The sequence below is a fragment of the Aspergillus oryzae genome, chromosome 3 (genome assembly GCF_000184455.2).
Source record: "Aspergillus oryzae RIB40 DNA, chromosome 3".
Classification (NCBI taxonomy): domain Eukaryota; kingdom Fungi; phylum Ascomycota; class Eurotiomycetes; order Eurotiales; family Aspergillaceae; genus Aspergillus; species Aspergillus oryzae.
The window spans coordinates 3,980,842-4,002,292 of NC_036437.1; the positions used below are offsets into that span (position 1 = coordinate 3,980,842).

At 49.3% G+C, this 21,451-nt stretch overlaps 5 protein-coding genes across 5 annotated transcripts; all 5 read right to left on the bottom strand.

The window, feature by feature from the left end:
• Positions 1 to 437: 437 nt before the first annotated feature.
• Positions 438 to 1,352, bottom strand: AO090026000403 (LCCL domain-containing protein; the record flags this gene model as incomplete). The annotated part of the gene is made up of 1 exon (XM_001821808.3): positions 438 to 1,352. The coding sequence occupies one exon, from the start codon at positions 1,350 to 1,352 to the stop codon at positions 438 to 440; it is 915 nt and encodes a 304-aa protein (XP_001821860.3).
• Positions 1,353 to 1,589: 237 nt separating this feature from the next.
• Positions 1,590 to 3,101, bottom strand: AO090026000402 (uncharacterized protein; the record flags this gene model as incomplete). Its single annotated transcript, XM_023236081.1, has 1 exon — positions 1,590 to 3,101. The coding sequence occupies one exon, from the start codon at positions 3,099 to 3,101 to the stop codon at positions 1,590 to 1,592; it is 1,512 nt and encodes a 503-aa protein (XP_023091020.1).
• A 3,459-nt stretch (positions 3,102 to 6,560) lies between these two features.
• On the bottom strand, positions 6,561 to 7,909 carry AO090026000400 (uncharacterized protein; the record flags this gene model as incomplete). The annotated part of the gene is made up of 3 exons (XM_023236082.1): positions 6,561 to 7,297; positions 7,361 to 7,635; positions 7,695 to 7,909. 3 exons carry the CDS (start codon positions 7,907 to 7,909, stop codon positions 6,561 to 6,563), a joined length of 1,227 nt encoding a protein of 408 aa, XP_023091019.1.
• Positions 7,910 to 12,248: 4,339 nt separating this feature from the next.
• On the bottom strand, positions 12,249 to 13,899 carry AO090026000396 (MFS transporter; the record flags this gene model as incomplete). The annotated part of the gene is made up of 4 exons (XM_001821806.3): positions 12,249 to 12,377; positions 12,443 to 12,521; positions 12,589 to 13,710; positions 13,778 to 13,899. 4 exons carry the CDS (start codon positions 13,897 to 13,899, stop codon positions 12,249 to 12,251), a joined length of 1,452 nt encoding a protein of 483 aa, XP_001821858.1.
• A 2,747-nt stretch (positions 13,900 to 16,646) lies between these two features.
• On the bottom strand, positions 16,647 to 21,022 carry AO090026000395 (uncharacterized protein; the record flags this gene model as incomplete). Its single annotated transcript, XM_023236083.1, has 3 exons — positions 16,647 to 18,888; positions 18,949 to 19,055; positions 20,744 to 21,022. The coding sequence occupies 3 exons, from the start codon at positions 21,020 to 21,022 to the stop codon at positions 16,647 to 16,649; spliced, it is 2,628 nt and encodes an 875-aa protein (XP_023091018.1).
• Positions 21,023 to 21,451: the final 429 nt, after the last annotated feature.

The window sequence follows — 21,451 nt, forward strand, 5'->3', positions numbered from 1 at the left end:
CCTACATAGAACCTCCCTTCATCCGTCCCGCTGATCCGATCTTGTCACCTGCCAACGGTCAGATGAACCTTGACGGTGAATGACGTCTGATTGGCGCAGGCGGCGGAAGGACGGGCGGGAAGTTTAATAAGAGTACCTACTATAATACTGGCATGGATGGGCATCTCTCGGACGAAGCAGTATATTGCAATTGATTCGTAATCGTAGCTTGGACACATTAAATTGTATTAAATCCATTAACTCAAAGAAACAAGATACGTAGACAGGTAAATCATAGGAATGATCAATTTGCTCCACGCCTCGCTAGAACAACATATACATCTAAAAGCCATGAACACAAAACAGAAACGATAGGAAACGCCCACCCAAACCTGAAAATTAATCGGTAGACAAAAGCAAAAGAAAAGATGCACAAAGCATGAACACTCATTACAATATCATGATACCGTCTGGACCGGTGCAGCCGGCTGGGGTTCTTGACTCTCCATGACCTTCGTCTTCTGTCGTGTGATCTGAATGCCGTTGCGGAGGTGCTCCAATTTTAACACGCCAGGACCTGTGCAGATCCGACCGGTCTGCATCATGTTGCGGAGCCGTTTTCGTCGTGCTTCTCCACCACGCTCCTCGCCTCGACCAACGCCCTCGTCGACCCACTCAGTCCGTAGCACTTTAAAGCTCATCCCATCATGCGTTCCGTCCCAGGGACGCGACTTGAGGCCAAAAAGCACACTCGAATCATACCGTTCCAGCCGGGGCAGGATGAGAAGTATGATATGTAGGTCCTTGTCCGACGGAGGAACCGGCGGAACGCGAGGTCGATCGCCGTCTGGCAGCCCGACATCTTGGGCCGTCTTAGGCGCATGTTGATAGGCATCCTTGATTTCCAAGTCAAGCATGTCAGTATCGACATCCTCACCCCACGCTCCGCGCATGAATCCCGAATGAATGGCTGCCGCAACAGGATCCGAATCGTCGGTGTAGATGCCGGTACCCCAGAGCGCACGCCGAGCGCAGATCTCCTCGCGATGACTGGAGTCAATGCGGAAACGCGGGACTCGGATGGTAAAGGTGCAATTTTCCTTGCCTTCAAAGCGAGGGAGGGGAAGCGGGGTCGTTGTGTAGCCAAACTTGGCACTCTCCAAGGTAGCCTTCTCTGTAGGGACCCCAAGACGGGGAGCGTATAAGGTTGACCCGAGATGATGTCGCGGGAGATGAGCCACGCTCGACAGAACGGGTTCAATAGTGACCACAGTCCTGGGTTCTCGCATCGGCGTCACCGCAGGCGGGTTGGCTGCAGCAGGGCGAGGCGTATGATGGTGGTGATGGTGATGGTGATGATGATGATGACCCATAGCCGTCGCCGCTGCATCGGCCTGCGTTGACGCCCGGTGGAAGTAATTCAATGAAGAGACGGCACGATGGGCACCCAGCGCGCTTGTTTCTTCTTCGGGCTTATGGCGATGGTGATGATGGCTGCATGGCGTTGTTAGCATAGGGCTAATTGAGATGCGCGCGCGCGCGCGCGTGTGTGTGTGTGTGTGTGTGTGTGTGTGTGTGCAAGAACAGAGATAAACAAATGGACTAGCAACTTACTGATGATGGTGATGGTGAACGTGACGACCCCTACGACTACCACGCGCCGAGGCGGCAAGCCGCCCATCTGTACCAGCCTCGGTCTCCGCTCGACCATCTTCGTCCCGGGACCTCTTTGGTCTTTTGCCATTCGCCGACGTGGGTCGCCCGATCTTAGTCTCATCCGTAGTGGTTTCACTGTTTGCTGACTTCGCAGTGACGCTGTCACGTTTGAAAGGACTGGCAACCATTGGGGTGGAAGGGCCACTGCCTGTGGTGGCGGTCACTCCGCCCACGCCGCTGCCAATACCTGAGAAGACCCGACCAAGTTCGCTCTTGATACCGGCCTCGCCGGCTGGCCCAAGGATCTGGGCTTGGGCACCTTGTACCGCTTGGGGTAAAGGTGACGCCCGCCCACCACGTTTCGCGTCGAGACCGACCCCCAGAAGGGTTCTGTGTTGAAGCAACTCGTCGCTTCCCTTCCGCCGTTGGTCATCTGACGAAGCGGAACGAGCCAAAGATGACGGGCCGGCTGACGGGGTCGAGCTAAATAGACGCTGTTCGGTTTGGAGCTTGCTCAAATATGGCGGCTGCTCATGAGGGGGAGGCGTAGGTTGACCTTGTCGAGGCTGGATTGATAGGGGAGGTTGTCGTGAGCCTCCCAGTTGAGAGCCCAAAGATTTAGTGTAGCTTTGGATCGCGCCGAACCCAAATCCGGAGCCTGGCTCAGGGGCAGGGAAACGCTTCGCTTCAGGTGACGGTGGCTGCGAGCGACCAAGCTCCCACGTCGCTGCACTCTGCTGCCGGGCGGCTGCAGGGTCCCGTTCCCCGTATGGACCATACCGTGATTGAGGGTGGGCCGCCTTGGACTCTTGTTCGTGTGCAATAGCTCTCTCTCGTTCTCGGTGCGCTTGTTCTTCCAAATGACGATCCACGTATATTCCCCCAAATCGGTTGTGTTGAGACTCCTGACCCATATATGACGCTTGCCGCTGGTGCGCTCCTCCAAAGCCATCTCCACCGCCCGGTGCAGCCGCCGATCGTGCAAGGGGACTATACCCAGCCGGTCGCTGAGGCGCCTCGAGGTGCTGGGGCTGACTGTTCGGTCGAGGAGCGGGTGCGCTGAAGCTGAATCGACGCGTCTCGTTGTATGAAGGCTCGGCGGACGATACTTGAGGCGAGTGATGTGCGGAACTGGGCTTGTCCGGATACTGCGATGAGGGCGGGACGCGCGACAGGCCTCCGAATTTAGTCTGTTCCGCCACGGACGGCTGAGACATACCACCCGAACTAGATCGGTATGGCCTTCCGGGTTGGGCTTTCGAAAACGACTTCTCGGGCGTGTGGGATCGTCGAAAGGACGAGTATTCAAGAGGAGAGGGCCTCGCTGGGGCGGTGGGCGGCGACATCGCACTGGGGGCCGACGGAGGAGGAGCGCTGCTGAACGGAGCGGATGACACTGGAATACGCGAAAAGATAGATGATGAGCCTACATCCCGGGCTGGACGGTCAGCGTCCGAGCCAAGCATTGCCGATATCGACATGCTGCTACCAGGACGATGATGAGCCGGGTTGCTGGGAGGCTCACGGGACGAAAAAGCTGTGGAAAGAGAAGATGCATTTCCCGATTGGCCCCGTGAGGGGTAATGTTGTGGTGGAGACGGAGGAGGCATCCGGCGAGTGCCTAAGGGAGGCGCGGAGGGCTGTTCTTGTGGTCCTATGCATAATTCCGAGGTTAGCGAACAAGTTGGCCAACGTGACTGTCAGCGAAAACGAGAGAGCAAAACAGAAAAAGTCAAAAGCAGTAAGTAGAAGGTTAAGTAATATGTGCGATCGTGCATATCCAGGGCCATAGGGCTCTCACGGCGCGTGGGAGCAAGGGCGCCTTCTGGCGAAACGCCCGGCACTCACCAGGAAACACGGGACTGCCACTGCTGCCCAAAGACCTCCGACGGCTTGGGTCATGCGACGGGGGAGGGTTCATGTCGCATTCAGAGCGAGAAATAAAGAACAACAGAAATGAAATACAAGATAAGAAGTGGCGGGGAAAGGGAGACGAAGAAAGGAAAAGAAACGCGCGAGAAAGGGGAGAGATGATCTGATGCTGATGGAGAAAGCGCAACAAAAGAGTTCCACGACTGGGGCAGAACCCGTGACTCTGGGACTCCGAAAGCTCGGCCAGCGCTAGACCCGTTCAGACCAAAGTCGCCCTGAGATAGGGCGCTAATCTGCAACGGGGATAGCGCTCCCGAGGTCGCCTAGGCTGGAAGTCGATCAGGCGCCACAAACGCGGCTGGTGCAAGACCCGTGATTGGCCGTTGATCTCTGGTCTCAAAGTTTGGGTACCTTTCCTTGATGTAAGGTAGGACGGGGTAAACAATGAGCCTGCATGGAGACACGAGACAATTGACGAATCTGCAGGGTGACTTCTCCCCCAAGATATGGCAAAAGCGAAGAGGTAGAAGTGGCAGAAATGAAGAAAGGAGACAACAAAAGGGGCAAAAATAAAATAAAATAAAATAAAAACAAAAGAAGGAAATCCCTTCTATCCACTGTCTCCGAATGACCACCGGGCGATCGCAATTGCGACCAGCTGAATCCAACCAAGGACCGGCCCTTCAAGTCTGTGATGACCCAACATGCCAAATAAATAAGGAATCGTTCAACCAAGCGACAAACACCAGAAACGGACGGACAAATTGAGAAAAATCAAACGTGTTTCCTACCTTCACGATACACCATACGACGATCATGGTTGTTGAGCTGATTAACATTATAACTAAAATTATGACGATTATTAGACTCTTTTAATCCTCCGTCCAGCGTGTGCTTCCTCATCGAACTGGGGTTCGCCTGTGATACGTGATACCCGTTGCTCTCTGTTCGATATGACGTCGAGACACTCTCGTGGGCGTATGAAGCGGAGGAAGCAGGAATCGATGCGGCAGTAGTAGTTGGATAGTGATATACCGGCACCGCTCGAGGCATCTCGTGCTCGCGTCGGTTATACGCATCGTAATATGCGCGTGCTGATGGAGGTGGTGGTGGTGCGTAGGCACGAGGTGGCGGCGGAGCAACGAGACGAGGATCGTGGGTCGCGCCTAGGATCGCCGAAGGATGCGAATGATGTATTGGTTGGGGAGGGTGTTTCTGGAAATCCATCATCATCGTGGAGGGGGTGGTATTCGAGTGGTTGTCGAGGTTTGAAGCATACACGTTGGGGAAGGTTTTCGTGTTTGGGCGACGAAGAGAAAAATTGAAACCGTTGATGATCGCCAAATGGCGGTGGAAAGGGAGAGTTGAAGTGAGTCGAGGCCAAAGCTTGTTTTTATGTAACAATATCAAGCGGCGCGGATGACGGAGAAAATCAAATAATACGATTAAGAAAAGAAGAGTAATTATCGGATTTAGCTCGACGAGCGTGAGGAACTGAATCCACGGGAGAGAAAAGTGAAAACTTGCACAGCTCTCTCAGATAGCTCGGGTAGGAAGGTGGATGAAAGGTTTGTGGAGAGAAAAGGGAAAAAAAAAAGCAGGAAAATCGGTGAGAAATGGAGTAGGGGCACAGGACGAACATGCGACAGGCCCAACTGTCGAGTTGGAGCAAAACCATCGGAAGAAAAGCGGCGCAGAACCAATCAATTGAATGCAGAACCGCTAGTTGGGTCGATTAACGACCAGCTGCAAATCGTAGTGGCCGATGGGGCCGTCGTGGCAGCGGGGAAGCTGGTGGAGCCTTTAGTTTTGACCGGAATGTGAGTACACTATGGATTTTCTTTCAATTTTAATTTTTAATCTTGATTAAACATTTGGTATACAAAACTGTATTCTATACACTGCCGTTTCTCCTATTTATTTCTGCTATAAATTATCCTCATGGTTCTATCTTTGTTCTTCCTTTTTTTGTCCCTCTGATTTCTTACTAAGAAGTACCCTACGTTGGGCGCAAGGAATCACCGACATGCCTGTTGGTCGGCATTTATGCATCACGACGTGTCATGCTCATCATTACCAGCACTTGATCTGCGACCAACGCTTAGTCTCTTCCCTCGGTTCCCTACCTCGTTTCTGATATCAATTGACCCTGGATCATGTCTCTGAACCTGTCCTTCCACTATTCATAATACCGGTATTATTATTCTATATAAAACTCCCCATTAATAAGACAAACTCCACAAGACCAGATTCAGGAGTACTAGTCGAAAGTAAGACAGGAAAAATAAAATAAAATACAACAAAAGAAAAAGAGAGAAAGAAGCCCCCTATAATCCCCTCCCCTCCCAAAGTACCTTTTCCAACACGAATCCCAGCCAGCCTGATGTCATCAACATGCTTGGATTCCCCACCATTCAGGCACCGTAAAGTAAATTCAATGCGATACAGTTACACCGCGACACCGCCTCCCTCCCGGTGACTACCAAGCAGAAAAAGAAAAATCATAACACCAACACGAGAAAAATACAGCCCCTTCAAAGAAACCATATCCGTAGCCATGGTAACAGTAATATTCTCTTTTTTATAGGCGACCGGTTTAGTGCTTCTTAATGTCGCCTTAATTTACTTTGCGCTCTGAAACGTTTCCTCAGTGCAACCCCGATATAAAGAAACTAGTTTGTGCGCCGTGAGCACAAAGGTATACCTCGTTTTGATATTCATTGTTGTACCATGGTACATGGTACTTACATACATGATCAACGGCGCATACATACCTCATTTCCGATCCTCCTTACGTCGTGGCGAAGGTGGCTTGATGCGACACATTCCTCATCCATGGGTTATCAGAGGTCTGTCGAGATCTGGAAGGGGGTTCAATATCCTGGATTGTTGCGATCTTGAGGCATATAATTTGCTTTCTGACGAGGATATATCATCCTAGGTTGCACTTATTTGAACATGATAACCTTCCATTTGAAATGATATAAATGAATATGTCATACACTCACGCGTACGTCATTATCATCGTCTACTGCTAAAATTATACTGCAAAGTTATACGTTACCGGTATCTCCTTTCCGACCGCGGCATTCCATGCTTCCGGTGACAAAGAATCGCCTCCACCAAGGAATTTCACATCCTCTACCATCAATCTCAATTATATCCGCACCCTCGCGAACCAAAATTCGCCAGATCATCCGTCGCACTGGTGGTGGATAATCTGAGGTCCCCTCATATCGCGCGCGAAGACCGCGCCGATGAGCGGCGCGCACTTGGGCGCGCACACGCTCGATCTGTTGCGGAGAGAACCGACCACCACGACGAGGGAAACCGATTGATCGGGTGAAATTCGCGGTCGCAGTGACGAGTTGATATGAAGACTCATGGGACTGTTTGAGGTTATCTGTGTCCGCCTCAGTCTGCGCGGAATTGCTCCCTCCGACACCACGAGAGGATTGGGTTACTCTCAAGGTAGGACCGTAATCCTCCTTCACTAATTGCTCCAGCGAGGTATCGAACATCATGCTATCGAGGATGTTATCATGGTCGGATCCAACCACGTCGCCGAAGTCTAGGCCCTCTAAACCTGTGAGGACAATGGTAACGGGACGAGGGACGACCCGTGTTCCATTCCGATAGGAAAGGTAACCCTTTTGTTTCAACGGCATGAGTTGAGAAACTAGATGCGGCCATGCTGCCTGTACCGAAGTGTGAAGCTCCAGAAATAACGTAAAAGGCCGTGCTGGGTCTTCATCAAATAGACCGATTGGGCTAGTCTCATCAGTAGACGCTGGAGAAACTACAGCAGAGTTTCTGGCATCCAGTTTCCTTAGTATGGAATTGAGATACAAACTGCCCAGAGTGCCTGGCGCCTCTCGATCCGACACTAGACTGTCCACGAGAAGCTCACTCTCCTGTGCCTGAAGATCCACCTTAACCCCCGAGCATCCAGCATCGATAGCATACTGGATAGCATCACGCGCCTGTGGATTGTAAAGAATACAGGTACTTGGTTCTCGACTGAACTCAGTAGGCCATTGAACAAAGCCCTTCTGCTCCTCGATTCCACTACGGAAAACGATGTATGTAAGCCCGTACGGCAGCGCCGCCAGAAACTGAATTACAATCCTGTACAAGCAGTAGGTTAGCCTTTCAACAGCGCTTGGGAACTAAGGCAGAATACGTACAGGAACATCAGAATTAGGCAGACTATTGGGAATATGCGTTCCGTCCATCGTCTTTTTAATATAGCCAAATACTTAGCCACATAGGAGGACAAGCCAGGAATACATTCAGTAGGATGGGACCGGAGCGGATGGTCTTCGAGTAATTCCCAAGAATATGAATCGTATTCCTTATTACCTATGGATGGGGTACTTTTGAGCAGGTCGGACTCCTTCATCGCTGCCATTTATTTGGCGACGCCCGTTTCCGAGCCGTCGATAAGCATGCAACGCGGATTTTCAGAATGACTGATGGAAGGAATCGACGGCGCCCCAAAGTGGGGAAGCTCCTATAGCAGAGTCTAACTGCAGGAGTCAGCCGGGAATGAGGTTCAACAGACGGATTCTAAATGTGAAAAGGGGACACAGACAAAAAGAGAATAAAGAAGAGGGGCATGCATGGTCGCGTGCCACAGTGCGTGGATAAATAGGGGAGATATGTGAGGGATGGTGGTGATGGTTGCAGAGCACGCAATTGCCGGTTGGGATGGTTCACAGTTTAGTGAAAACGCCATTAGAGGCGTAAATTGTCGGTCACGGATGATCAGTTCGTATAAAGCTGACCAACTCGGGAATCCGTTTTTTTGGAAGCGTTAAGCAGGAATCTAAGGTCTCCGGCGTAAATTCGCGCTGCGGTCATAGATTCTTATGTATTTCGTCACATACTGAGGCTATTGGACAATTAAGCTGGTGAATACTCCGTACTTCCTTCGCAACTATCGGGCCGATTTAGGTGGAAGGTGTGGGGATGAAGCAATTAAGGACGCGTGCCGACTCGAGACTATCCCAGAGAAGCAATGTCACGGGCGATCCCCTGATCACCGGCAGCCCTATCATAACAGGTCTCCTTCAACACCGGGATTCAGTTGTTCTACTTGAAACATACTACATATGTAGCTCTGCAAATGTTTAGCCTATTGCTCGCATTATAAATTGTAATTCGAATTTCTAAGAGGATACCGAACTTTGCAACCTAGTTGTGGCGATAGGAAGAATCACAGTAAACAAATAGCGAATGCAAAGGCATTCGAGTATTTGTTTATATTTTCCAAATTAAACGGTATGATCTAGACTAGGACAATATACTACTTGAAAGGGCGGCATGTATCATCTTAAAATAACATGGTCGCTTTCTGTCTTGAGCTACATCCCATTAGAAGGATCAAAGTACTTGCCACTAGCAAATGAAAGTTAGTATATATGGACAAGAGCAAACCATGATAGCAACACATTCTTCAACACTTGCCACGATCTCATATCATTGCATGGCCCGCCTTTAAGAACCGGCGATGCCAATCTCAAGGTAGACGTTCGAAAGCACCGTGGCCCCCACGGGCTGAAATCCCAGCAACAAAACCCCGTCGCTGCTGTATCCTCAACTATCTGTTCTGTGTCCAGCTCTGATGCTGCAGTTTATCGCTAAAAGTGCCTGACAAGGACAGATGTGACCCAAACCCCGATTATTTGCCAAGTCGACAGGTACGAGGTCTAGAACGATATGCTGTAACAATTCTCTCTAACAGATGGAACCCCTTGTCATAGGCAACGCTTTATTTAGCTCGCTAGGTCTGTTGGTAAGGGGCGGAAATAATCACCGATCGATTGGCGAGGAAATGCTGCTCTCAAGTTTCTGATTTGAAGGGCTAGATGATGTTCGGAAATGAGTAGTTGGGGGCAGTCAGTGACGGGGCAACGGCGAGAAGAGGTGGCAGAAATAAACGGAGACATGATATCGACGAAGCAAAGCTTTCTTATATGTCATTGTAGATTCATGGCAGTTGAAGTAGAACCCGATCTTTTAAGACTGCATACCTGCGATAATCACGACCAAAATATAAGAGATCATGGAGCGGAAGATAAATGGGTAGGAAGATAGCTGCAGCGCACATTATCACAGGTGAACAAATCCTGGCAGAAGGTTCAATCCTCCACTTCAATTCCTAGGTGTTTGCACATGGCGTCCAATCCTGTTTGTGATTGGCATAGTTGGAGGTGTCTCAGCCCATATCCAATAATCGAATGGGGCTTACGCAAGCTTCTCATTGTCGAGTAACACAGAAGGATATCCTTGGTTGAAATTTGGCCCTGTACGACAAGCCTTTGAAGCGTAAGCCTAAATTGAGGTCGAGATCAACCCTAATAAACCCTTCGGAGCTTACCCAACCACTCAAGCTGATCACACGGGGATCAAAGATAGTAACGCTGTGATACAACATAGCTACTCAGAAAGCTTGCGTCGAAGAGGTAATTGAGGCAATTGGACACAGGCCATCGGGGCAAGGTTACTCCAGGGAAAAGTTGACATGGCTGCCTAGAGCACTACCGGGCGTGCGGAGAAAGAATGGGAAACGGAGGAAAAACAACAAAGACTGACAGTGAAATTCAGGGTCCAGGGGAAAGGGAATGGTTGAAGTCATCAGTGAGTGCATAAATACTCCTCGTCTTCCCCTCTCCTGCTGGTCACACAGGAGAATCATCAGTCCCCATCCCTCATTTTTATCTTCAGGCTCGTCCACATCTTCATTTCCTATCTCTACCATCGTTTCAACTATCAACGCGAAGGCCTTCTCTATTCTGAACATCCTAATCAAATCATACCCAACCTTCATTAAACATGCAGATCTCCTGGTTTGCCGTCATGGCAGTTCTGTTCACTGCCGTCGCAGCCAAATCGAGCGCAACCACTACGACTAGTGCTGCTACTACTTCGGCCAAAGAAAGCTCTACTTCGGCTTCTACTAAGCCAACTAAGAATGCAGCTGCTGGAAATGCCCTGAACAATCCATTTGCATTCCTTAGGGAGTTGTAAGATGATCTGGTCAGGTACGTCAAAGGTCGATATGGCTTGACTGTACCAAGGCCACTGACATTCCTAGAGTACAACGAGGCATTGATGACAAGGAGTGTTATTAATAAGGAGGAAGAAGAGGGGAATGGCTGATAATGAGATGAGGGACAGCCCACTGTTCCAATACCCTGGATCTGGCATACCCTGATCGTTTCCCAGATCCCAGTATTTCAGGCAGGGCGAGGCTTGTCAGATGACGGGGCAATGCCTTTCTTTGGACTCGAGTAATGTATTGTACGGAGGAAGGGGTAGTCCAGTTAATCTTCAGTTTTGCTTTTCCTATGAACATTGTCAGTGTGATTGTAGTCTAAGCCTAGAAGCCATGGCCTTCCTTGTAACGATCTGATGCGGCGTGTAATAGTACTTTCTCTTGCTTGGTGATTCAACTCTTCTTGTCCATTGGGGATATACCATGTTGCCTTTTTGAGCTCACGGGACATACCGTCCGGATCATGGTAGTATTCAGGCGTTGGTACTAAGAGAAGGTCCAAGAATCAAGAGACGAGAATTCAGTTGTAGAAGTGTCACAAAGAGGCTGAAATCCCGACTTAACAATACAAAGATGGCAAGAGAGACAAAGATGAACGTCCAGTACAAGGGATCCAACAATCCTACAGACATCCTCCCACTTTCACATACAAGTCAACTGCTCTTTAATGAACCACATCTAAGCATACAATGGAGCAGAAGAAACAATTAAAAAGACAAACAAAGTCCACTTAACAATCAGAATAGATCAAGAAGGCGATACTAAAACCAAGATAAATATAAAATAGAAACACCTTAATACCCCGAAAAGATAAATAATCAATGTGCAGGCCCTCGACCCATAACGCAGCGAGATTTAATAACGGCCCATACCCTAGCAGCCACTCTACTTCGAGCCTGATGTCCCGTATTCCTACTGAATACATAACCAGCATGTATTTCTATACCATGGCCATGCTGGGTGCGGTTCTCTTTGGAACTGCGTTAGCTATCCCTAAAGATATACGAGGGTATATGGCAGCGTGCAACGAGGGCGGTTGCGATCCAACTTTCTTTGTGTGCAAGGTAAGTTGCTTTGATTAATTAAGACTTTGATAGTTGGAATTAGGCCTGCTGACTGGGATACAGATACCGGAGGGTGAAAAACAGGGTAGATGTTGTTATATTAGTCATGGGGGGTCAAGTAGATCGTGTTGATTATTGTATCTGAAGTTTCTTAATGCTGGCAAAGAAACTTTTTTAAGTCAACATAAGGCTTTGACGGACATATCATGGCTCTTGTAGTCTGTGGTAGCACATGAAATGACTAGATACGAAATTAAACTGGACTCTGAGAATGATTTCCATCAGTATTTGTATAGTAGAAAAGAGCCCAAAGAAAGCAAGTCCTATCTACTATCACCTACCCCTGAAAAACAGCATATTTCTACCATGAGTGGTACGGTTCGATAATTCAAGCAGATCGTTCATCAGTCATATCATTACCGCCTACCGCCAAATGAAGCTAGTAGACAACTCAGTTAAAATATTAGTAAACTAAAACAAGCCCACGCCAGATTTCCACGCCACAGACCCAAACAACGAAGGTATCTCCAGAACCAAAAAACACGCAGAATGGAGGGACTATTATATCTTTTTATATCAGCACTGTACGTCAGCGCAGACCAGAAATCGAAGCCGACCTATGCTGAAAGTCCGCTTCTGGCCCGGATCCGAGCGCCGAAGATGTACAGGAGGAGGGGAATAGGAATGAGAAGTGCGCCGACACAGCCAAGTAGGGTGCATGCCCACTCTACTCCGAGTCCGTCGAACTATATTCATAGGATTGTTAGTGAAGAGTTGAGTTGATGGGGTGGGTAGAGTGTAAGGTACTAACCATTTGGGTTGCAAAGAGGGGGAATGCGCCTCCGGCTGCTGATCGCAGGAATGTATGTGCTGCAATGGCTGATGCTGACCTGGTGGAGTCGTTAGGTTTCTCTTTTATTCATCAAGATAATAAGATAATAGGTTAAGTGTACTTACTTGTCACCACTGGCTTCTACGAGATAAGCCAATGAAGGCAGAAACATCGTGAGCAATCCGAAGCCAGTGAACAATCCGGACGCTGTCGGCACAATCCAATGAACGTTGCCCTTATACCCAGACCATCCCAGCCAGAACAGTCCACCAGTGAACAGAACTGCACCGGGAATAGCAACAGGAAGACGCCATTCCGGCATCATCTCACCGTTGTTCTGCTTCAACTTTCGCAGCACCCAAGGCTGGGTGGCAGCGGTGGCAGCAGCGCCAAAGAGCGTTCCAATGATAACACCGATGTACGGCAGTCCACCAACTCCCGGGTTCATTCCACGGGTGATCTGGAAGACGTACGGGTAGGCAGTGAGGAAGAGGTAGAGTAGACCGTAGACGAAGGCACCGAAGATGCACATACAGAGGACAATCGGTTCCTTGACCAGCATTTTCAGGGGCAAGCTCAAGTTGTCTCGGATGATGGAACGAAGGTCAAGATGGATTTCCTCCTGCTCGGAGTGGAGAGACCAGTCCCCTGTTTCCCGGCGCAGATGTTCGGCTTTCCGGGTCAGAATGACGGGCTGGAACGTCTCCTCGAGGAAGAGAGTCATGACGACGAGAGCGGCGGCTCCTAGGATTCCCGGAATGTATGCTGTCCAGCGCCAACCGAGAGAATGATTCATGATGATGAACCCCCCTGTGAAAGGACCAGCCAGAGGGCCGATGAATACCATCAGACAGAACATCACAATGGGGACACCACGTTGCTGCGGCGAGAACATATCGGCAAATGCTGGACCGGCTAGTGTAAGGGGGCCGGATCCAAAGAATCCTGTGAAGAACCGAAGAATGAACAAAGACTGAACATCCTTGGAGACGGCAGTGGCGAATGAGAATATTGTGAAACCGAACATAGACAAAACGAGAGGGACATATCGTCCTTTGAGCTCTGAAAAGGGGCCGAAGACCAAAGGACCAGCGGCAAACCCAAAGACGTACAGGGAAACGCCCAAGGTGGCTACTTCCTTGCTGACACCATAAAGAAGCATCACGACTGGTATGGCTGGGGCGAATATGCTACTGGCAAAGGCGACGATCATGGTACTGAGGCCCAGAATGGCGCAGATATACACCCTAGAGTTACATAGCCACCGGTTAGCCTTTCCGGTAGAGCTAGGGCTTCCATAGAGAGAACACATACTTCTTCTTACTGGGCCAGTTGAGTGGATTGAGAGGATCATTGGGGCCGTCGAAGTCCACATGATGTTGGACTGTCTTTGTGACCCCTGAACTGGCAGAGCTGACGACTTTGTGCTCTTGCATTGTGCATCAGTAGAGCGTTCCAAGATGCTATATACTATAGGAGGAAGGGATGCGCAATATCCCAGCTGGTAAGACCTGTGACGGATATATGGAAGGGACGGGACAACGAAAGTAATGAGGAGAGACAGAGATGAAAGAGTTCTTGAGGACAAAGCTATTATATTAGGGCTATCAATGAAAAATTATAATACAGAACAACAAAAGGCAGGACCAAGGCATAGATAAGTACCGCCACCTCTAGCTCTCTATTGTCTAACGAAAAGACCCGTCGCCCTTTTTTTTTCTTCACTAATGACAGCATACCCACTCAATCATGCGGAAACAGGACCCATCCATCTCGCACCACCAGGGAAACCAAGCCAGGAGAACCAGGCTATGCCAAGCCAAGGCAGCACTGAAGAAAAATGTAGGGCCGGTGGTCAACCCATTTCCGTCCGAGTGGATACATCGGTTTTCACCGCGCCTATCGTTGGACCACACAGCAGCGAGACGGATCTCAAGATAGATGTGCTGCGGCTTTCCCGAATCAGGATATAATCCACAAGGCTACCGAAGTAACCAAACATCTAAGCATTCATCTCGGCGGAGGTTCGGAATGCCGGGCGCTTGACACTTGGCAAGGATAAGAATAAGATACGGGTGCTGTCTGACAACACGGAGGCCCAACTGAAAAGCTCCGATTCTACACGACTTCGGAGGTCACAGCTAGATAGGTTAGCAGGGAGGTCACTCGGGTGGGATCAGAAAGAGGATTGGATAGAATTTGGTGATATTCTAATCAAGCGAATATCATGATCCGGGCTAGACTAGTAGAATCCTGTCGGCAGTCAGACGTGCTATTCATGCTTGGTTTAGGCATACAAATGTCATAACATAGTAGGGCTGTTAATTCCGTCAGCCCTTAGGCGCTTTAAAAATACCATCAGAATTGTTCCAGAACGAGTGTCAATCACATGAAATCCATCCTTTATGAACAGATCATTAGGTAAGGAAATTTATGAACTGTCACGGGTCCAAAAGAAATTAAGATTATTATCAAGAAATAAAAAAGAGAAAAAGAAAAGAAAAGAAAGACCCACACAGCCCGATGGAATGATTGATTCAACGGCTCGGAGTGATTAGAATGAACCTCTACAAGTAGGGACGACTCTAATAATCGGCCCGATAACGGCAAGCCGAGTCCAGAAAATTCATGTCCATGTCTTTAGCCCACCTGGCCTAGTAGTAGTAGTACGCTTCACTGCAGGGGCTATGAACCTTGATCATAAATCTCCGACTGTAGATCAACCATCGCCCTCCAAGGAATACGTACTAGAAAGGTAGGTCTTAGTCTTAGGGCTTGCAAAATAAAAAACGGTATCAGACGGTTTGATTCCGACCCGCTGACGTCAGGTCCACAATCACATGCTTGACCTTGGATTTTCACATGCAGTATCAGAAGTTCCTTTTTTGTTATTTTTGTTCTTTTTTCTTTTATTTATTTATTTATTTATTTATTTATTGCTTTTCTTTACATTATTTTGTTCTGAAATCTCTGTCTTTCTTGGCTTACAAAAGGATCCGTGAGTGATGAGTTGGCAAACCACGTAGGTTAGAGCGTTGAAGCAATTCAATTTGAGCCCCGAAGGCTGTGCAGGAGCAAGAGATACTCGTGTTAGACTAGATCTCTTCTCTATGCGCCTTTCTCCAATCGTGACGCTATACATCGCCAGACCGCTGTTATCTTCGCCTAAGCATTTCGAAAATTCTCAACTCCTGACCGCCATGGTTACCAAAGGCTACCTGAGGTTGACCATGAGCAATGCGAACAATACTGATACCTGCAGCTCGGACTCAAGGCCACTCTGGTCACTATTACTCCGGAGTAGACGTTAGGTAAAAGGGGTCTCGACTCGGGCTGGTGACTCCGATAATAGAGAAACCGGAGCCATCCCTTACTGGCTTGGGTATCAATCTTCTAGATTCTCCACATCAAGGGGGGCATTGTGAATTGCGCCTTCAAGGCTTTCCATGAATAATGACCCTAGGAAGAGATATGCTCCCCGAACCCTAATCCCACAGTATCTGCAAAGTGAAGAACCCCTGAATCTCCGAGCTGCATTTTCAATGCACATTCAGCCTCTCTATCCTATACTCAGTGAATTTTGAGAGCTCAAATTGATACCTGTCCCTGTCAGTTTATGTGCAATAGTCTTCGACATATCAATGATTGCAAGGGTACCAGAGTAGGCAGGATCACTCAATACCCGAGTACTGGAGTCCTTGTTCAATACATGCAATGCTAGGGTTCACCCTACAACTTCCAGAATCCAGGAATTCCTACACATCCCTCCTGACTGTGTATAAAAGATCATTCTTCTTGCCTTTCGAGTTATATGTTTTGCTCGTCTGGAAGCAGTTCACAGTGATTAGAAACCTAACCCTCCGAGATGGTGGAGATTAGGTCCAGGTGACAAGCCAAGATGTGATGCGTTCGGAGTTATGGCTATATTTACTATCGAAGTATCGGTCATCTCTGGTGTGTTTGGTGAGTACTCTATATACTGAAAAAGTGTACTATTCTATCTACTATCCTGGCACGAGAGGTTTAGCCGACCGAATAGCAGCCATCCTCACCACCGATGCTCAATGTTGATATATATTTGATATATATTCTTGGTACTGTTTGTCATGGTTCTTGTGCATTTGATACGCAGTCTATATAATCAACATGTATTCATGAATCATTCAATCACTATCGATCACTCTCACGGTGTCCGAGCTCCCTCTCCTATCCCCATCAACCCTCCAGCTAAACCATTCATTCTGCGATCCAGGAGATCCTCTTCGCTAGGAAGGCTGCCAATGCTTCTATCCCTCCGTTTGGGTGGAGGGGTCTGCATGGCATCTGAGATATAATCATGTGCCGGAGGCATGGTGAGTTTCGTGGGCGCATCGCGCCGTCTCCTGCTGAGCCCTTTGGGCTGGGAACGGCGACCCCTGGATGCATTTTTACCCTGGCTTCCGCTTGTACTTTGAATGTCACTGCCATTCGGCGTAGAGCCTTGGAGATGAACATGGCTGGTCCCGTTGGACGGTTTGCCACGCATCTGACTGCTACTGTTGTCTGTGGAATTATCTGGGTTCAACGGTGTCATCCTGCCGAGGCTCATCTCTAAGGGTCTATCCTCGTCACCTGACGATTCGCCCGTCAGGCTTCGCTTGTGATTGCGTGGGCTACCGCTACTGGCGCCCGATTTCGGGACCTGGTAGTATTGTGCGCTGTCCTGGAGTGACTGGAGCAAGCTGGATGATGACTTGCGTCTCTCGGCGGCCTCAAACAAGTCCTGGATCCATGTCGCGCACTTGTTGATGTGTTTCCAGCTGTCGGGGAAGAAGCCGGCCATTTGCAGGAATCCGTGGGAGATGCCTGGGAGTAATGACACTTCCACGTGGTCCTTTTCGTTGAATGTTCGGTGAGATTTCTCAAGGCCCAACTCTTGTCTTTCGCGGAATTGATGTAGCTTGGCTTGTCGCAGTCTCCCAGCGAAGATTACAGTGTCATCTACCAGCGGATCACGCTCACCTGTGACAATGTATGTCTTTGGAAACCTTGCAAGAAGAGCCTCCGGGGCTAGCACCGGGGAAAGCAGGAAGTCAGTGCTGAAGTCGGGACGATTATGAGGTCCGATATACAGGATAATCATTGCCCTCATCATTTCGGGGGTCAGGATCCGATCATGGACATATGAGATCATTGAGGAAACGGCTAGACGGGTACGGATTTGTTTCGGGTGGTGGCTCTGCGCGACGGCAGCTGTCTGAGTTGCCAGGTTGTCTGCCTTCAGTTTTTCCTCAAGTTTCTTAGAAGCACCCTGAGCTACATCGTCGGCTTCGAGGTCCAGGTCAGAAGATGAGTCGCGGAGAAGGTCTTCTGTGGAAGGTCCGGGGGACGTGAATGGAGTCAAACGCTGGTAGTCCATGTTTTTCTGCCGTAGGACATTCTCGTTCGTCCGGCGCGCGCTCTTGTCTTGTATAAGTGACATTTGCTCCTCCGTCATCCAGCTTTCCACTCTCATGTTCAACGCTGGATATGCTAAAACGAGCCCATCTGGACGAGGGAGCATGTGGTCGCCTTGCCAACGGGGAGCATCTGAGCTTCCTGATTGAAGGGCCATCAGCGTAGTGCCCACTGCCAAATTTCCACCAGCACTATCTCCTGAAAGCACAACACGCGGTCGCACATTCCCGCTCAATCCCACGCAACGTCCGCGCGTTGTGATAATGGTATGGTAGACGTCATAACATTCATTGAGGGCGTACGGGTAGGGATATTCTGGTGCCTTTTTGTAATCAAGACTAAGGATCGGGACCTTTGTTTTCCCTGCCCAGGCAAGTAGTCGATCTTCTGAAGCTCGGGGGCTCATAGCGACATATCCTCCCCCAGGGATATCCAAGATAATACAGGTCTGGTCCCGCAACGCACTCAGAGGACCATCAAAGTAAAGCCATGCATTGGTTGGCTCTGTATAACTTGACTGCGGGGGCCGAGGAATTCGTATCGCGCGAGGCGGATATTTTGTAAGTCGGGGCCGAACTAAACTCGCGAGTGCCCACAGGTACGGTGTGGTACCTTTGTTCCAAGAGACTCGCAGGTGTTCTACGGTTAGGGTTGCTCGAACCCGACGAACCTTCTCATCTGCCTGTTCCGCAGCAAAAAGATAGTAAACTGTAAATGCCAAGGACGCGATGTCTCGTAACCACTTAGGCTTGACTTTCATTGCGGTCCAGAAGCCAGCGTCGAGGGCCGTGGTGATCCATGTTGCTCTGAAGAAGGAGCGCGAATATAAATTGGCTAGTGGTTCCGGGCATTCTAAGCCTACAATCTTTGCAAAGTTCCGGCAGAGGTATAGCCACAGGAAAACACCCACGGTAGTTTGCCAAACACTTAGCTTTGCTGACAGGCGGGATGAGACGTTGCGAACGACAGGCGGGCCATGTTTGTTTCCTCTGCATGACTCTATTTAGCTACGGACTACCCAGACATGACCACTTGTTCGAGCAGCATACCTTAGGAGATACGTTGTCCAGAAAAGGAAGACGGCAAGGACCTGAATTTTGCGGAATTTGGTCGATGGCCTTCCTAGCACATGGTCTGGGGTTTCCATCAGTGGCTGCTGAGCTCATTGGTACCATGAAAGAGCTTACCTATCATTTCCACGAGCTCACTGGGTAGCGAAAGGGCTTATCCTTCCGTTTTGGCTGGTTCCTCGGCAATATCCAAGCAGGTAGGATATTCTAATACAGATACGAGATCACCGGCACGGATAGTAGCAGGGGGCAAAGGTTGACAGACTACTGTCTCTCATATATAAGCAAACAGCGTGTACAGATACTGGATGAGAATGCGAGTTTATCTGCAGTCAGATTTCAACCCAATCGTATGCCATGGTATGCGACCGGACAAAGAAATTTCAGAAAGCCGATATGGAGACACCAAGAAAGGACTGAAAGAGGATGTCTGTCAAATAATTGCACAGTCTCGGCACAACTAGCAAAGTAAACAAGCAAGAGTGAAAGAAAGGGGGAAAATTACAATCAGGTTGACTCCCTGGCGTGAAGAACCCATGGATATAAGCTGGCGGATGACGGGGTCTAGCATGTGAAAGTCCCCACTACTCCCCACAGTGCTGATTGGGGCAGAGGCATGGGGGGCTTAGGAATAAGTGGTCCAGTGATCCGGGGCAGAGTCGTCAGAAGTATTGATCGACCAGAACACTGGAAGAAGATCAGTTAGGGTTCTCCTTCTCAGGAAGGGGCAATCCGGTCTTGTCACGTTTGCCGCCCTGTCACATGTTAGCCCCGTGACGCCATCACAGACTCATCATACCTGGCAGTCAAGTGACCTGGCTTCAGCCCTATCTTACATTAATCGCTTACCCGGGCTTATCCCCGGTTCAAGTTGCATAAGATTGGTCATATATTATCATATACGGAGTAGTAATAAACTAACCCAAAATGAACTATAGCTTACGGCAAAAATCCCTTCCGTGCGCGTCTTGCCAGTCACACAACCAAACCTCAAAGATCATACTGACGAAGCCCGCGATACAGATGCCCCCGGAGTCGCTGACGGTTGTTGCGCCTAGTGAGAACTCCCGATCCTCTTGGGGCACGCGCTCCCCAATCTCAGCGAACGTGTTGACATAAACCAAGCCACCGAGGAGCCCCTCCCAGAAAATGATCACGAAGACAATGTACACACTAGGAATGAAGTTGAACAAAGAATGAAGGGTCAAAATAACCAGATTCACAACCTGTAAGCATGATGGGAAGTAAAGGTCATGGATGCGGAAGAAGGGAGTCGACGAACGTGAGATGAACACGCCGACCTGGTAAATCGCATTATACGCAGGGTAGAACGCACGAAAATGAGCGAAAGGAGTCTCGGTCAGCGGAAAGAGTAGGGTAGGGGCCACTCCTTGGTTAATGGTATACTCTGCGACATAGACCAGCAGTAATGGAAGCATACTAATTAAAAAACTTGTGAGCAAAAACGTCCCAATCATTTCGTTCCGAGGTGTGCTTACAAAGGGAAGAAAAGTCCTCTTGCACGCTGCACATTTGCTTTGATGTGCTGCCATCGGAGACTTCCACTCGCAGTCTGAGTTGCTTTTGGGTTCTCGACGGAATGTATGGAAGAAGCGAGAAGGCTATCGACCTCACTATTGGCTTCATCACGCTCGTCACCAAATACACGTTCTTCTGCAAGCCTATCTCGGGTTCCGACAGCGCGATAGCCGGCTTGCACGGCCGACAGGGGATGATGCATAGGGGATCTTGGCAGGATGGTAAAGAAGCTCACCACCATAACTGCTGGTAAACAAGCGGATGCCAAAAGGGTCGTTTTAACGCTGAGGCCGAAGGACGTAGTCGCTAGTGCATAAGCACCAGCACCAACCAGCCCCGCAGCTCCGGTTCCGCTTCCCCAGGCTGCCAGACTAAATGGGCCGTAGAAGTGTGTCAACCCGAGGAAACTTAATTCACCACCTCCACTAGATACACTAGCTAGAATAATCCCGGCAATCTTGGTAGATATCGTGCCACCATCCGTGTAGTCAGGGCTCAACGCAACAAGAAGCATTCCGATGGCGGAGAGGAGCACGAATATCACCACCCGTACCGAATATGGTACTACATGGATAAAGTACGGCGCAATGAGCTTAGTTCCAAAAGAAGGGATGACATCCGCGAGAAGAACGACGCCTTTGGGTACACCAGGACCGACTAAATCAAGAGCAGCTGATAAGATGATGACATAAGGAACATTGTTGATCAAGCCTAGTCTCTCAAACGGGTAGACACAGTAGGTTAGTAACTATATAATCTGCTCCTTGGTCTACATGAGTGCCAATGGCTCACCAAACAGCCAGAATGCAATGCAGACCCTGGGGTCAGCGCCACTGAATAAAGCACTTAGTCGCTCTCGGAATCTAGCCCAGGAGGAAGCAGGAGCTCCAGGGAGAGGTAACATTGGTGTTTCCTCTGATGCAGGGATTCTAGGCATAACAGA